We start from the raw sequence: 17441 nt of genomic DNA on the forward strand, positions 1-17441 counted from the left end.
ATAAGCTTAAAGCAGAAGAGCAGCTGGGGAAGACAGAGTTATACAGGAAAGACAAAGAGGGAGAGAAGGTCTAACAAAGTGGGGCACAGACCCCGAGAAGATGATGTCAACCAAGCTCCTATGAGTGCACAAACTCTGAGGGACAATTTTGTGTGTGTTGTGCAACCTAAGTGCCTCTTTTATAGTTTGGAAATACAGTCTGATATATTTGATCTGATATCTTTATAAATTATATTTTTCCAGAATGAAGTACTACATAAAACTTAACTTGAAGCTTTTATATCTTAATTTGCAAAGAGATACTATAACATAGATATATGTTATGTATGTGTGTGTGTGTATATATATATACATATATATATATATATATATATATATATATATATATATATGAGTTTGTTAAATTAACCTTTGTTAAGTGGAGCACAGGGTGTCGGATGGTGAACCCACAACAGAGTTCAACAGACCACAAGAGAACTTGAAATAGAGAGGTTTATTATTCACAGGTCCTGGGGGGAGTATATGGCACACCTGAAGGGGCCACACAGGGAGGTCAAGGCAGGGTACAGACAGAGAGAAAGAAACAGGACCTGGGGTACATGCTTTTATCAGGGTCCACACGTGGAGTGCTCTGGGGTCCCTGGGCTATGGCCAGATCAGTCAATTCAAGCCAAAAGAGGGAGGTGTTGGTAAGCCCCCTGGGGGAGTCTTATCTAAGGTATGCATAAGGCATACAAGCACTGGGAGGCAGGAGAGACTGTTGATCACAAGGGCTGAAGTCATATATCGGGGACTTACATTTGCTTGTGACTCTAGGCTGCTATTCAGGACATGCACCTGTATGAGGGGCTAGTGTCAAGTTACGGTCCCTGCAGGCTGCGTGGCAAACAAAATGGTTGCTAAGGCAACGCCACCATCAAGTAGCTTAGCTAAATTCTCGACAAAATAACATATAAATAGAACATTATATGGAACGTATAAATATTACATCCTTTTTTGTAATCATAGCAACTACTGGGGTTTGAGGAGGCTTACAAGAAACTCATAGGATGATGTGAGGATAAATCTTGTCCAGGAAGATGTGACATATTACCAACACAAGCTTGGTAGTGCTTACAGAAAAGGGCATTTACACTGTACTCTTAATACTCATCTTTATTATGAAAGTGTTTTCAAAGTAAAATGATCCTCATTACAATGATTGCTTCCAGGGATCAAGAATGAATAATTATATTTTCATATAAAAATCAGCAAAACATAATAACAATACATAAAATAATTCTAATTGGCTAACAGTACATCATTCCATTTCTGACAGAGATGCTCAAGCGCTGAATTGTCTTAACAAGTAAAGGTTTTGTCACCTATTCTATTTCTCACGGCAAATTGAAAAAAATCAAATCCCCAAACTAACCACCTTCCCCTTGCATGACACCAAATGGCTATGAAGGTAACTGATCATGTGGGTAAAGAGGTGATGAAAATCATGAGCTTAGAGGCTTTATGAAACTTTGGGAAATCAAACTTGGAGGGTGTTTTCCATGTTTAAATTAATGAAGCTCTAAGTTCCAGAATCACCACATAACTATTCCTATTACAGAGCTAATTTCTCTTTGGCAACTTATCTTTAAAAACCCCTAATTTTTAAGAGCAGTTTTACAATGACAGTTTTAAAAAATTACTGTAGATCCAAAAGAAAAAAAGATGTCTTTATAAAATCTAATTTTTCACTTAACATAGAAATCATACCAACAGCTGTTGTTCCCTGGTTTCCAGGCCATGCAACATATACCGAAATAGGAAGCCAAGCTTTCACAGACTTGTGTTAAGGAAAACAGGCTCACGTGGGCACAATACTTTTTAGGAAAAATGGAATCAGGCATAGAAGGAAGTATGGTACACAACTGATCCAAAGGCTATTGGGAAATTGATAGCAGATAAGTGACAATATTCTGGCTTCCTTTTATTAAGAGTCCCAGGAGACTTAAAGGAATGTGAGTGAAAGATAAACAAGACAGATCCTAGGCTAGTGGTCCCCTCCCATTGCTTCCTGGGCAATCTTGAGACTGTCTAGTCTTGTGGAGACACCATATGATGGGCCATCTGCCTGCACAGACTTTGATCGGATGGGGTCTCAGCTTGTGCCCATTTGGTAATGTGCTCCTTTCAAAGGCTTCAGGTTGAACTCACGTTGGAAAGACTAAAGTTCTCCTTTGGGTGTCTACAGATCTTATTAACAGTTACTTATGATGTTTTACGTTCTCTAACACAATTTTCTCCATAAAAACCATTATCAGGTATGCTCCCTCTGAGCGCATGTTAGAGGCGTTCCAACAGCATAGAGTGGCCCAGTGAACAGGCCTCCTCGGCATCTACTGAGCGCCCCCTAGGGGACGGGAGGGGACCATGCATACAAATGCAAACCACAGGGCCTTTTTCTGGCCTATTACTAATGAAGAATTAAAATGTGGCCACAGCGAACCAGTGCTAATTACTATCTGGTAATTTGATAATGGTACAATTTCATTTAACCAAGAGAAACTTATCCCTGCTCTGGGGACAACAATAACTTCATTTAAAAAAATATCTTGCTGCATTTTGTGTGAACTGTTTGTGACTGACAGTACTCCTTCTATGGACAGCACACAAGGGCAGACTTTGATCTCATTTGATCTTTTCTTATTTTAACGTTAGGAACATTTCAGGGCTACTAATATTTATCTACGAAGCACGAATGAGCCAAAGACAAAGTAAAAAAAGTAAGCTAATTAGAACCTTAAGATCTCAAATAGCACATGAAATGTAAACATTTAACCTCTTACTTCCAAAGGATTTCTTGAAACCTCTTTGGACATAATGATATCATCACACATACTGATAAAGAGAACTATTTAATACCTTCAGAATTATTCTGTATACTTTTCATACTCCAAATTAAGAAAAAAATACTCAAATATTCAGGCAACTTTGGCATTAACATCTCCAAGAAGGGGACAAAAATAACTACCAATGCAAAAATCATGAATAGATTGGGAACAATCACGGGTGTCCATAAAGTTCTCTTGGAAGAGCTCTTTTGTAAAGACTCAGGTAACTTGGAATGAAATGTAATTTTTTACTTTGGCCCAGATAAATGAGGTTGAAAAATATAGAGTGGAAGATTCAGGCCCTTTCTACCCAAGGTGCAAGCATTTAGTTTGCTCAAATTCAAACGCTATCCAATACTCAGAACGGAAAGTTTGGTAATAGAACTGGACATTTTGAGATTTACCCACCATTTTGGCTAAAGGTGACCTGATTTTATCCCACTAAAGAGTTATTTCTCTCATCCAATTGCTTGTTTTCCTTGGAGAGCCTACCTTTTTTCCTAGTTCATCTTTGTTAGGTGCCTGTTTCATTATCCGATGGTACCTCAGGATACCATCTGTCTAGCAGCCTAGCAGGAGTTGGATGTTAATAAAATCCTGGGGTGAAGCAGAAATCATGCACATTTTTTCCAACATTTAGTTTAATAATCCAAAGTAGCTGCTCCCCCATTCTCAACATTCGTATCACTTAGTTTGGAAATGGGAACTACTTAGATGCTGACTTTAGGGCCTCCATGATCTTAGCTCTGAGACAAAGAGGCTGAAGGAGTCTAGCACTCTCAGCTGTTGTGGGACCACGAACAGGAAGTGGGGAAGGAGGTGGGAAGTTTCTATTGCACATGGCAGATGGTTTTCATGAAAAGAATATGGATAAGGACCAGTCAGTGATATTCTGGTTTTATCACTTTTTTTGAGAAATATACAGGTACATACATAGATCACACATTTTTATATCATTTATTGACCCAAGGCCAAATTCTACTTGATTTTCTACATTTTTCTCCTTCTAATCAATCTACAAAAGCTATAGAATTGGAGAATAAGATATTACCTTTTCTAGGCTCCTTCCTGCATATCTCTTTGTACCTTGGGAAGGTTTGAGTATGACCAGGACAGGCTAAGTTAATCAACGGGAAACAACACTCTTACTAAACCTACAGTTTACTTTACAAAATCCACTTCCAAAGCTATGGCTTGGCACAGGTAGAAGATAGGCTATCTCACATATTTTCCTCTCTCAGCCTTATCAGGCCACCATGGGAGAGCAGTAGACAAGATATATTATTCTTCATCTCAAAAGCCCTAAAAACACCATTCTGATTAGTCAAAAAGAACTCTTTGCCTTAAAATGTAAAATGAAATAAAAATCCACAGATACATAGAGGACTGCGCTAAGTTACTGCCATTGGTCAGAGAGGCTCTGAGAATTCTCAATCCTTCTAAGTGACTTTTGGGAAAAACAAAAGATTGTTCAGATGTCTTTGCTAAGGACAGACTTAATTTTCTTCATTTCATGCAAATCTTCTAGACCTTTAATTTACAGGCTGATATTCTGAAATTATTTTTCTGTGCTAAAAGTGTCAGATGATCCAAAGTTGAACACACTGTGGTTCTCTGGTTTATTTCACCCATCAGGGGACTTGCTCTAGACACTAAAGCAAGGCACGAGTCATTCTTCTGTTCCATATTTTAGCTGATAAGAAACTTTCACCTTCTCAAAAATTTTCAGCTATAACATGCTTGCTGTTTACTTTTTATATATCTGCATTTTAGCAGATGTTCAGATGACTTAACAAGTATATTTGGTATTTAACGATCAGTCTTACAAACACGACCATCCACAAATTACACTCCTAGACATATCCCTGTTCTGTGAAATAAAATAATAAGGCTTTACAAGAAGAGTTAGTTATACTGTTTCTTCAATAAACAAGCAGGCATATTTCCAAGGCTCTTCAATCATTACTATGGACCATACCCAAACCACACTATTTTATAAATAGGTGGGAAAAGAGTTAACATTACAGCGTGAGGTTTTTGTTTGGAAGTACTAACACTCATGTTGCGCACTGTGGGCACAAAGCTTTATTTCAATTTTTAAAAGAATTGAATTGAATATGAATGGTTTTGGGCAGGACATGCACTTGCTAGTATTTTGCTGTTCCCTTCACTAGCCCTGACTTGCGCATTGATTTCACTGCATTGTGGTTTGGGGCTCTTTTTTTAGAAGATGGTCTTTCTGATTTATGAAATAAGTATTTATAATACCTTTTTATTCCCTCTTACTAAAAGTTGGTTTCAAGAAAAGAGATAAAATCTTTGGTTTATGTGTGTGGTTTTCTTATCTATACATAAATAACACTGCCCTGTAGGAGACTATGGAAACTTATTTTTTCAGTAATCTTTCTCATTGCTGAGTAGAATTTTTATTGTTTTTTTTCTGGAAATAGCTCCCTTTGAACAAAAATTCCTGGAAACTGAGCAAGTTCTTCAAAGAAGCAAACAAAAGGACTTAGAGCGTAACACTGCTCAGTTTCTAGTAACAGGAAATTCTGTTATGTTATGGGTTATGTTTAAGGAGAAAAGACAAAGGGTAAAATGGTCTTTCTCCCATTGGCTTTATTTTGCTCAGAAAAATAAAAATATCAAGATCAAATACTAGATAGGGCGCTTTCTTGAAAGCTGGTTGCGGTAAAGTGCTTTGCATTAGAGGTGACTTTTGCCAACTCTTGGAAGTCTCCTTTATCTGTTCCAAAATATACTTAGCTTCTTTCTTTCATGACATGGCAAAAGACGGCGCTAATTACAGGGGTAGTGGTAAAACCTGGTTGATATCTGCTGCTCTCTTTGTATTATTCTCAGATCATGGGACAAATTCCCAGTAGGAAGAGTGACTTCTTTGTTTGTAACCATGACCTTAAGTCTTCCTTCAGAGCCGGAGCACTGACCCCGTAATAGATAATAAAAAAATCTCTGTAACCTCCAAAGTTAATCCCCAGCTAGCTGCCATTCTCACTGAAGAAATCTCGGCTGTGTGAATAAGAAATGACATCTAATCCAAAGCAATTTAATACAAAACAAATTTTTTAAGGCCTCCAATAACCACACTCTTTAATTGCAACAGCTAATTGACCACGAAGAGTGACAATTACAAAACTGAGCTCATCCTGTTCCAACTTTACACTGGGACAAAGCTCACTGAGACTGTACAGGCCATTTCGAAACAGGCACTGTAACACAAAGAAAGCAAACCTATTTGGAGCTGTAGGAGAATCCTGCGCTGGGATTTGCTTGCTCTAAGTGACCAATTAAGCTAATGCTCCTAGCGGACTGGCTTAGGGGAGTAGAAAGGGATAGAAGCAGATGGAGCGTCTCCCTCACTGTCATGAAACCCGAGAGTAAAAAGGAGTGAGGAAACCCTCTTTTGTCCACAGATTCACAAATACAAAAAAAAATAAATAATATTCTAAGACAGTACAAATGCAAATACTGTTCCCTTGTGCCAATTACATAAAGCATGCCTACATATACAGAATGGTAATTCTTCCTCATTCACAGACAGGACATATGGCAGTGCACTATTCAAAATGCTTTGATAATCCTAATTTTTGTTTCTGGTGCTGAGAGATTATGAAAGGAACTGCATTTGCAACTTATTAAATACTTCCAGGAATAAACAGTTTACTTTATTTGGGACTTGTAGTTTTGAGTAATTAATCATCCATGGAGCAAGGGCCAGTGAGGAGATACCCGTTGGTACCACTGGTCCCATTGGTGGTGGTCGCAGCATGGGGGTTACTCCCCGGAGGTTCCGAGTCCTCCTCGTCTGAGCTAGACTCAATATCGCTTCGATCGTCCTTGGACACCTGTGGAATACGAGAAGGTGAGTGCAGCCAGCTCCGAAGGAACCGTTAAGGTATGGCATGCTCAGAAGTATATGCACAATCATACATGAAGAAAAACAGATCTAAATATTTTAAACATCAAAGAGGATAGGAACATTGCCATAGTAATAAGTTCCCCTTCTTTGGAGATAGACATTTGGGTGACTAAGTCAGTTATCAAGGAATGTAGGTGGATTTAGGCATCACAGGGGGCTAGCTTTGTTGACTTCCTTAAGGTGCCTTTGGATACTGAGAATGTACTAGACCATGAACCCCACTCTTACTGGCAAAGTGGCATATGGTACTACTGGAATGGCAGTATAGGAATTTGGTACAAATGGATCCATTTATTCTCGGATGATCACATTCTCTCTGAGAATCATTTAAAGTCAGCTCTTAATTAACTACACTAATGGAGATATTCACTAGCTCTGTTCACTAAAACATCATTCTTATTTGGCTTTTTTTTTTTTTTGCGGTACGCGGGCCTCTCACTGCTGCGGCCTCTCCCGTTGCGGAGCACAGGCTCCGGACGCGCAGGCTCAGCGGCCATGGCTCACGGGCCCAGCAGCTCCGCGGCATGCGGGATCTTCCCGGACCGGGGCACGAACCCGCGTCCCCTGCATCGGCAGGCGAAGTCTCAACCACTGCGCCACCAGGGAAGCCCTTATTTGGCTTTTTAATGCATTCTTTGATGACTTAATTTTTCTTTTTTGTCTGCTAGAATTAAGCAGAAATTTTGTTTTGTATACCACATTGGGGCACTTGCTGGGTGAGGTCTAGTTGAAAATATTTCCCAAGAAAAATCTACTGGCTCGATCATCATGAATTGGCTCCCATCATTCCAGGGTTCTTCCCCCTTCCATTCAGACTCTACAAGTCATGAGTAAGGCACCAGGATATAAATCTATATGTTATCGTAAAGGATGAAAAAAAATCATACTGTCTCACAAGGAGGTAATGTAGGAAGAAATTACAGAAATACTCTACTGCTTATAAAACTGAAAGAGTTTGAACCTCCTACTCTATGTCTACATCATGGTAAACATTTTTACCCCACAGGCCTTAAGACCTTTGAGTAACTGCGTGCTGTTTACTTATTGTCTAAGAGGGGTGGTGGTAGCAATAGGGACCTGGTGGCTTGCTTGGCTTCATAGAAAGTTTCCCAGTCTAGTCCCTTATGATTCTCTAAGAGGTGGCTTGGGAAGTTGGCAGAATCTCCTGGGAGGCTTTTCAGAATGAACTGGGTTCCACATCTCATCCTCTCTGTCACTGCTACCCCCAACCGGAGAACCCTGGAATCCACTGCCCTCCCAATTTGAGAAGCCACCATCACTGCAGGAGAACGTCACCTTCGTCAGGTGGGGTGGGGTGAGGTGGGGACAGGAGAAAGTCCTGAGCTGAACAGTGCTGCTCCAGCCTAAGCAGAGATGACTGAGTAAATATGTAAAAATGGACCTCACTCCAATGGCCCTTGAGATGAGATGAGACTCACAAGGACCATCTCCAAGAAGATTTAGATACTGAAACACCAAAATGACTAGATTACAAGGATACTTTAACTTAAAAAAAAATGGGTCACAAAGACAGCATTAGAATAAAAGCTCCACTACGTTTGGAAATCCATTATTCATAAATTAAGCTAATAGGAAAGAAAACTCCAGTTTCAGAGAGCGATTAATTTACATTTGCATGCTTAGTAAGATTATTTTTAATTGCATTTGCGAAAAAAATCTATACTTATGTTACCTCTAAAGGAAGGAACAATTTAGAATATCTCAAAATAACCCACAGGAAAATAGAGTCCATAACTCAGGGCCAAGATGAATCTTACTGCCCTAGGTGAACAGCAAAGGCAGTTAAGATATTTTGAAGCCTGAGATCTGGAATAAAATTGACTGTCTCCTAATAAAGTTGAAGAAGTAAACTAGAGAGAAGACAGCATATCTGGTGGAAATAGCAATGCAATAAGGTGACAAATCATCTAATCTACAGCCTCCTTGCATCTTCAGTTACCATTATCATATTGACAGTATTGTGCACATTGATTTAATTTGTATCCAAATGAGGACAGGAGCGTTTTTAAAAATAGAAATACATGCTCATTTTAAAGAGTACGAGGTCACAGAGAAAAAATGAATTCTTGCTTTTAAACAATTCATTGCTAAAAGTGTTTTGTATTTACATAGGAGCTGATGCCGAGAATTGGCTTCATAGTACGTGACTAGATGTCCCGAGCCCCGGCGGAAGGGGCTCACAAAGCGGTCACGTGCTGCCCCGCTGCCCAGGGCAGCCCTGGCAAAGAGCCGATGCTCTGGCCTCCCTTCCGGACCGCGCTGATCCTCTCCCCAACTTAGCTCTGTTTCTCCTACTTCCCTTTGGTCTATTTCTGTTTTTTAGCTGACATGTTGAACACCAGTTAAAGAAATCCATCTCCTCCGTTGGATCATGCAAAATTTAGCAGAATGAAAGCTCACACAAAAGGTCACTAACTGAGCTGTCCCCAGCATCCCTCACAGCTGGTGGGAGCCACACCTTGGTTAGAGCCTCCAGGCAGTGCCAACAGATTAGACAGAACAATATGCATGGAAACAAAAGCATCAGAGTGCCCCTCCAACGGGCTAACGTGGGACCCAGGACTGGCATAGAGAGAGAGGCGTGAGAAACTTACATGTAAAGGGTTCCACTTCCCAGACTTCCAGGTTGGCAGAAGGAAGAGAACGAACAATGAAAGTAAGAAAATGTCACAGAGAACGTTCCAGAAAAGTCACCGCTCTACACAGAGGGCTTGAGGCCTGGGAAGCTTTATTCAAATCAGCTTCGTGAGCCCATTTTTAACCAAAGGGATTTAACTAAATTTTTACTGACAAAGTCATAAATGGTCATACTGCATCAAGCAACCCTTTCTCATAAAATAAAAGAATTATTAAATTTCTGTCTGGTATAAGTATAATCAGAGGAGGACCAAGGGAGACAGAGAAAGGGAGAGTAGGAACACAACAAATAATATACCTCCATTGAATCTAAAATTATAAATGCAGATCATTCAGCAAAGCGATGCTACATGTAAAAAAATCAACTAAACAGAAGAAAATGAAAGTTTTTATTGTGTTTCAAAGAGGTTATGCTAAACCTTGAAGGAGAAAAAACAGTTTTGATGATATTCTAAATAATAAATAATGTTCTTGTTGATTAGAAGAACATAAAACCATAATTTTCTGGGACATATTAGAAAGGGTGAGTTTTATCTTACCTTGCCTTTTGAAATAGCTTTGCAAGCTATTTTTACGATCAAGTAAGACCAGAAGCAGTTCAAGCCTTGTATTACCAACAGCAGTAGGTTAAAAACCCACCAGGAAGGGTAAGGTCCAACAATCTCCCAACTTTCAAATAATGTGGTATTTAACACCCTAAGGAAAAGGAGAAAGTAATCATTGAACACAGCTTTTCACTCTGCCTTCAAAGGAACTCTAGCTACTGCAAAGAAGCACGAAGTCACTGATATCCACTGACTACTCCCTGCAAGGATGGTCTGAAGGCTGACAACGTACTTAGAAGAGTCATCACCGGAACGATTCCCCTGGTGGCATAACATTCCTTTGGATTCTAGCTTGAATAGTGTACTTGTGCTCCCATTCACTTTTGTTGTCATTTCTCCCGTTAATTTTCATTACGTTTTCAATTGATTCTATTTCTCACTACTGGTTAAAAGGCCTGTATCATCCTTGAAGTTGCTTTTGGCCTTTAAATACGTGTGAGGAATACCATTTAATAATATTACATTGCAAGGAAAAAAAAAAAGAGTAATTAATTCCAGACACACTAGTTAAGTTTAAACTATATGCTTAGCACAGTGAGTTAGAATATACTTAAGACCTAATGCCTGTCCTCAAGTGGTTTATAGTCTAGTAGGGGAGCCTGTACTGGGTCCTGAATTTTGTAAGCCTTCCCCTGGGAAAGAACTGGCAACTGAAAGATATCATATTGAAGTGATGTCTTGAGATGAGTGTTGGAAGGATTTTTTTAAAAATTATTAGAATATAATGAATATACTTAGTTTTAAGAGTATGTACTTGAGGCAGGCGAAAGTGTTTGAAGTAATTGGTTCCCTCTGTTATCCACCATCAGGACCAGGATGGAGCAGCCACCTGGGGCAGATACAGGACGGCTGGTTTCAGGGCTTGGCTCTCATCCTTGCTGTATCTGCTCCTAAGCCTTTGGAAGTTGATTCATGCTTTTGGACTCATACTGCTGCCACACAGAAGCACGGTAGCCACAAAATTTTGGAATTACTCTCACTTCCTTGCTTTCCTCCTCAGCTTGGTGATGGGCTGGTTTGGAGATCTAAATGGACTGACAAAACTCATTGAAGTGTATTTCCACCAACCGTCCCTGCAGTGCTTTGCCGGGACCCTCAGGAGAGGTTAGGTGGACAATACTCAGTGACTAAGGGGGAGGGATGGAAAACTCTTGAATGTAAGACACAGACCACTCATACAAGAACAGAAGGCACATATACAGAAAATTTTAATATAAGAGTGTGATGAATGCTTTGAGAGGTTAAGAAAAGTACTTAGGTTAAGAAAAGTACTTAGTGAATTCACAAAAGGAAAAAAAAAAAAACCTCATTGATTTGAGGTGGGATAAGAGTTGAGGAAAAAACAGAGAATGAATAATAGACATAAACAGGTTCTCCATGCCCAATTTCAGCAACCTGCATTCATAGACCAGAATGAGACAAACAGAGTGTGTCTCTAACCGTGCCATATTAGTTATCTCTCAAGAACAATGCTCAATACACATGGATTTAAAATCCTAAAATCAATAGTATGGAGTTGAATTTGACAATTCATTAAAATTATATTACTCTATGATATAGTAGTATTCATTCTGGTGGAGGGGGACCAACATTAGGAAATCTATTAATATAATTATCACACGTCCACAGGCCAAATTGGAACAAACCTAATTATTCCACCTGCACTGAAAGACATTTGGCAATGTTCAATTCTCCACTGCTGATGTTTAAAACTTGGAACTTAAAGCACTTAATATGATTTTTATCCAGCTCAACTCAGCAGTGGTCATAATACTTAATACCAGAGTTACTGACTTTATAATTAGGAACAAACCATGAACCAGCATCACCATTATTATTTAACCCTACTGTAGTAGTTCTGGCTGTTAAGTATGGTAAAAAGTCAGAGTTCATTTCAAATAATAGGCATTAAATCTCTGTAACTATTTCAAAAACAGCAAACAATCAAAATCTCCAATAACAGGTAGTGGTTAAAAAACTATGAAGATATTCCAGAAATTATAAAGTCACTCACAATATTAAACATGTTTCAAGAGTTTCTTATGATAGAGAAAAATCATAATATCTCAGTTCCATAAAATACACACAGAAAAAGTAAGAGAATTATAATTCATTGGAAGGAATTAAAGCCATTATAGACTTTCTTTCTTTGGTGGATTAGGGAATTTTGTATTTTCTTCTTTATATTCTTCTCTTTTCCAAATCCATGACAAATAATTAGGACAAAATACAAGTAATTTATAAAAAGGAATAAGTTAGGATAATGCCTATATTCCCGCCTTGTTTGTTATCCCAAGAGGCAGCCACGTCTTTATACACAGTCTGCAGGCCACGGGACAACAGGTCTAAACAAAGGTGAACTCCACGACAGCAAGGGAGGACTTACATACGTTATGCTTTTCTATCTCCAGCACCTTGCAAAACACTGCGAAGTAATGTGCTCGCTGGACCTGATGGCTGATTGACTGTGTGTTTGTTCAGTAATCAAATAAATAGATATGCACAAGACAACTCGGGAATAATCACAATAATTTTATTTCAGAACCAGCTCTGCTTCTTGACATATTAAACATGTTGACCTGCAGAGGGAATTCAGTTTCATTTGAACAGAAAGAGGTCCTGTAGAAATGGCAACCACGACTGCGTGATGCTACACATTATAAATTAGCCTTTGCTGAATTATAAGTTTGAGAACCTTTCTCACCATTACAGTTTGCTTGGCTTATTATGAACAGAGTGTCATGCAGTCGCTGGTGACATGATATTCACATTAATTTCTGAAACACTGCATCAGAATTTACAGGCTTTGCCATGACAATTAGCGGCACCTCTGAAATGCCACTCAAAAGTAATGGGATTTCTTTGAAAATTGACTTGGCTGCCTGCAGAGACAATTGAGAAAAAACAATCAGTGCACCAAAGAGCTATATCTCTCAGTAAGAAGCTTGGTAAGGAAAACAATATGTGAGGAATTGAGATTGAGGAGAGAGACATTATGCCACTTGGATTCTGAAAAACAGCAAACCCAGGAAATGGCGCCTTTGTTTAGCCACAGAATGTTTCTGATGAGAAAACTGTCCCCTTTTGGGCAAACTATTAAAATGGTGATTACAGGATTTTATCCTTTCCCAGAGGTTAGGGTTAGGAGTACATACTTTAATGATGTCATTACAAATCTATGGTGACAGGGCTCTGACGAGTGGTATCTCTGAGGGAGGATTGAGGGGACAGGACAGGAGGGAGGCTGCTGGCATGCTGAAAACATTCTCTATCCTGATTCAGGTAGTGATTATGCAGATTATACATATATGCAAAATTTTACAAATGTAAAAATGTATCATGAAGATTTGTGTACGACACTGTGCGCATTATACCTCAATAAACTAAAATGGAAAAAAGTACTCTGGGGAAAACACTGCCAATATGCAACCTCTGGCTTGCATAATTACTATAATATCAGTGTTTCTACCCCTCCTCCCCACTAGTTTGGGGTCAATATATGGCTTCTAAGAAAATAGATTTTTTTCTTCCCCCAAAATAGCCTACAGCATCAAACCTCCTGCTGCTCCAATCAAGTGGTGGAGAGTTTGGAAGCATAAGGGGCCAGAAAAGACCATTTTCCTTTTCATTAATGTTAGGGCCACTTAACCACTAGATGGCGCATCACGCACGTACAAAGCGTGCTCAAGTAGGTCTATTCTGCCAGAACCTTCTGCCAAAGTCTGGGTCCCAGCACAGAAATCACTCCATCTTCAGGTTACACCTTCCTTTCTAAGAATCTTCCCCAACAATGGAATGAAGAGGCTCCCGTCTGTGCTTCTTTCTTCCTGCGTGATTCCCAATAGAAACGATGCCTGCAGGGCAAAGCTCCAAGCAATTCACTGGTGACGTAAAGATGCACCACTTACCACCCCAATAGCTTAGCCCTGATGGGTTATTTTAATGGCTGTTGAATGAATCATAATTTAATTTGACTTGCCCTATAGTTACTTTTGCTCAGGCTTACCCTTTATGGATTTTTCATCTTAAATTTGATTATCACAGAAATATGTATATACAGGCTACGTGGGGATAGGAGGAGGGGAATGTATACATTCATGCAGAAAAGTTTAGCCACTTTTTCTTAAGCAAAGCAAAGTCAGAGTAGTTTCAATTTAATACTATATCTAAGGCTTTACTCATTCATATTCCAAGCATCAATGTGACTTCCGCTTGCCCCTTAAACCTCAGAAGTCCAGAAGTCTTCTACTGTCATACAGCAGTGTGAAAAGATCTCCACTGGTGTCTCATTCAGAAAAGCTATAACCAATGCTTTTTTTTTTTTTTTTCATTTTTATCGTGACTGCCAACTCAAAAGTTTATCTTTAGTATGCAAAGTTAGATAAATATCCTTACTTTCCGCTCCATATATCTTACTTTTAAAATATTCCGGTGATTTAGAGGCAGGATCACATAATGGTGGTTATTAAAGATGACAGAGGCCTAGATGCTCTCACTGTGTGAATGAAGTTACAGGTGGACGTTTACGATGAGGCCATGGCAAGTAATCATAAGCTTTGCCTGCGCCCCTTCCTCTTCTACCCCCACCAAAGAGCTCCACCTGAGCCTTGGTTGTGTGTTTCTGGAATGATCTATAGAAAAACCACAATAATTAGATCCAGGTCAAATATCCAAAGAGAGCCAAGATTGCTTCTCAGGGAGAGTCAGGTTCAGGGCCTCACGCTGAGGATTGCTGCATGATGCCAGTGAGGGTAGATTAAAAAGGAAAACTTGTTTTACAGTCAAAATTAAGGTGTTCTTTACTTCAGAGCTTTTGAATGGTCTTGACTTTGCTTTCCCAGACAGACCGCAGTATATTTCAGGATGTGTGTGCTTCTCTGGCATTTACTTTCATGTGACCTACACAAAACATAAATGAAAAGTAGATTCTACCTAAAGCTTATCTGTAATCTACCGGCATGTTTTGCTCATTTTAAAGTAGATGGTAATAGAAAAGCATTTAAAATGTACTCTCAACAGAAACCATGGACACTTAACACCTGAAAAAAAAGTCAGGTAATTAATTCACTGTTATAAGCAATGCTCTTTGTCCTGGTTTTTCTAAAGTAATAAAAGCTCCAGACTTAAGAACAATTTGGTCAAGCGTTGGGTAGTCAAGGCTGCTAGACAGCCGCAAACCTTGCTCACAATGCCTGGATGCCTAATTATCTCGAATAATAGATTCGCAGCCTGTAGCAGACACAGAAGTAGCTTCTCTATCCCTGAAAGGAAGCTGAACTTGAACACGGAGGGACCATCTGTCTTTCTTCTAGCAATGGGCATATCGGTTCTGTCATATTGTTATCCGAGTAAGACATGGGGATCAACTCATTTATTTTTACTTTTAGGTCACAGCCTGGTCAGACTCACTGATCCCTTATATCACAGGAAGTTTGTCACTAGTAACTTCCTGGCTGGGGTGGATGTTTTGCTCAAAATGAGTCATTGCCCTCTTGGTGCCCCATTTGCTGTCTGTCTGCCTGAGTTCCCAACCCCTCCACTGCCTGGTCTGCCTTTTTATGTTCCTCATCTCCCAACCTGAGTTTCCCTAGAGAAGAACATGTCCTTCAGGCTGTATCCTGATTCCAACATACTTACACTTTCAACCCTCCTCTTTGTTGCCTACGTGCCCCTAAAACAGACTTGTCTGGTTCTCAATAACTGCTCTTTTTTTAAAGATTTTTTTGATGTGGACCATTTTTAAAGGCTTTATTGAATTTGTTACAATATTGCTTTTGTTTTTTATGTTTTGGCTTTTTGGCTGCAAGGCATGTGGGATCTTAGCTCCCCAACCAGGGATCAAACCTGTACCCCCTGCATTGGAAGGCGAAGTCTTAACCACTGGACCGCCAGGGAAGTCCCCATAACTGCTCTTTATTGAGTAATTAGTATGTGTTGAGCACTGGCCCAAACATGTTATATACATTGTTTTACTTAATCCTTTCAATACCTCATACAGAAGAATCCCCATATAGTAGAATTCTTACACTAGGCTAATATTTATTGAGCTTTATGTGTCGGGAACTGGGCTCAGGCTTTAACGTGCTAACGCATAATCCTCATGAAATAAACCCTATGTGATAAATTCTATTTTTTTTCAAAGTAGGTATTATTATGTCTATTTCACAGATGAAGAAACTGAAGCACAGGTTTGTACTGTAGGCCCAACACTGTCCCCACTGTTGGGACACATATTCGTGGGCCTCAAAGAACTCATAATCTAGTTGGGGAGCTGGGGACGGAATATAAATTGGCATATTGTATTTAGTGGGTAATGTTACCACATGTATCAAAATGTACATACCTACTGAGTCTATGATTCTATTTCCAACCTTTTGTCCTACGGAAGAATTTCAGGGATTCGGAAGATTTAGCCATAAGGATGTTCATTTAAATATTATTTATAGTAGCACACTACTTGAAACATCCTAGATGATGTTTACAAATAGGGTACTGATGAATAAACAATGGCCTTCTCAGAAGACGGAATATTCTGTAACCGATATAATTATGTTATAAAGGAATACTTAATGAAATGGAAAAATGCTTATAGTACAATGTTAAATGAGAAAGACAAAGCTATGAAACAGTATGTGCAGAATGATCGCATTTTGGTAAAGAAAAAGATGTAATTTTAAGCATATAAAATGTTAGAAACAAAGACATCAAATTATGAACAGTGGTTATTTCAGAATTATGGGATTGGGATTTTGTTTTCTTCTTTGTGGTGTTTCATATTCCATAAAATTTCTGTAATGAATATTTAAGTATAACATGTATATAATCCCATAAATAAATATCAGTTTAAGTTAAAATTCGAGGAGACCATAGGAGAATGATAATAGATAGCCAAGTGCTAACACAAGCCTCTAAAGGTCTTAACTAAGGCAAACAGGGTAACAGATTTTCGCAGAGCTGGATGCATTTCCCAAAAGCTACCTCACTAAGTCTCAGAGCCGCACAGGGCCATGGATAGGTGTGTTCACAGCGCTGCCTCCAAAGACAGATGCTTTTATTCCCTCTGAACAAAGGAAGCAGCTCTCTAGGTTCATTCGTGGTTATGGGTGTGGAGATTCTGAGACGGTAGCGAGGCCACCTTGAACACACATCATAAGCACATTTGATCGCTTTTGTCCCTGGAATGGGGCTTTGTTGGCATGTTTGGAGCTGTTTTTGTCAGAGTCCTCTGATTTTGTTAGAGCTTAATAACTGGCCTAAGTACTGTGAAACCTGCCTGATCTCTGCACTCTCCTTCTGTTATCTTATTTCATGATTCTGTGGAAGAAATGTGTTTTGCAAGATATAAGACAGAGCTTCTGGAAACTATGGGGG

The 17441-nt window shown here is 39.3% G+C and overlaps 1 protein-coding gene across 5 annotated transcripts in view; it reads right to left on the reverse strand.

The window, feature by feature from the left end:
- Positions 1-1140: 1140 nt before the first annotated feature.
- The window catches only part of CERS6 (ceramide synthase 6), a 322733-nt gene continuing 306432 nt past the window's right edge, over positions 1141-17441 (reverse strand). For 3 of the 5 annotated variants that reach the window (XM_089916722.1, XM_089916721.1, XM_022569956.2), the window contains 2 exons: positions 10005-10161; positions 1141-6733 (listed from right to left, as the gene is read on the reverse strand). In XM_089916722.1, coding sequence (XP_089772848.1) covers positions 6581-6733; positions 10005-10161 — 310 coding nt within the window. In that variant the 3' untranslated portion in view covers positions 1141-6580. The other 2 variants (XM_022569957.2, XM_089916725.1) reach the window with 2 other exon arrangements.

The sequence above is a fragment of the Delphinapterus leucas genome, chromosome 8, assembly GCF_059928025.1.
Source record: "Delphinapterus leucas isolate spDelLeu-1000000601 "Yukka" chromosome 8, BTC_Dleu_Yukka2, whole genome shotgun sequence".
NCBI lineage: Eukaryota > Metazoa > Chordata > Mammalia > Artiodactyla > Monodontidae > Delphinapterus > Delphinapterus leucas.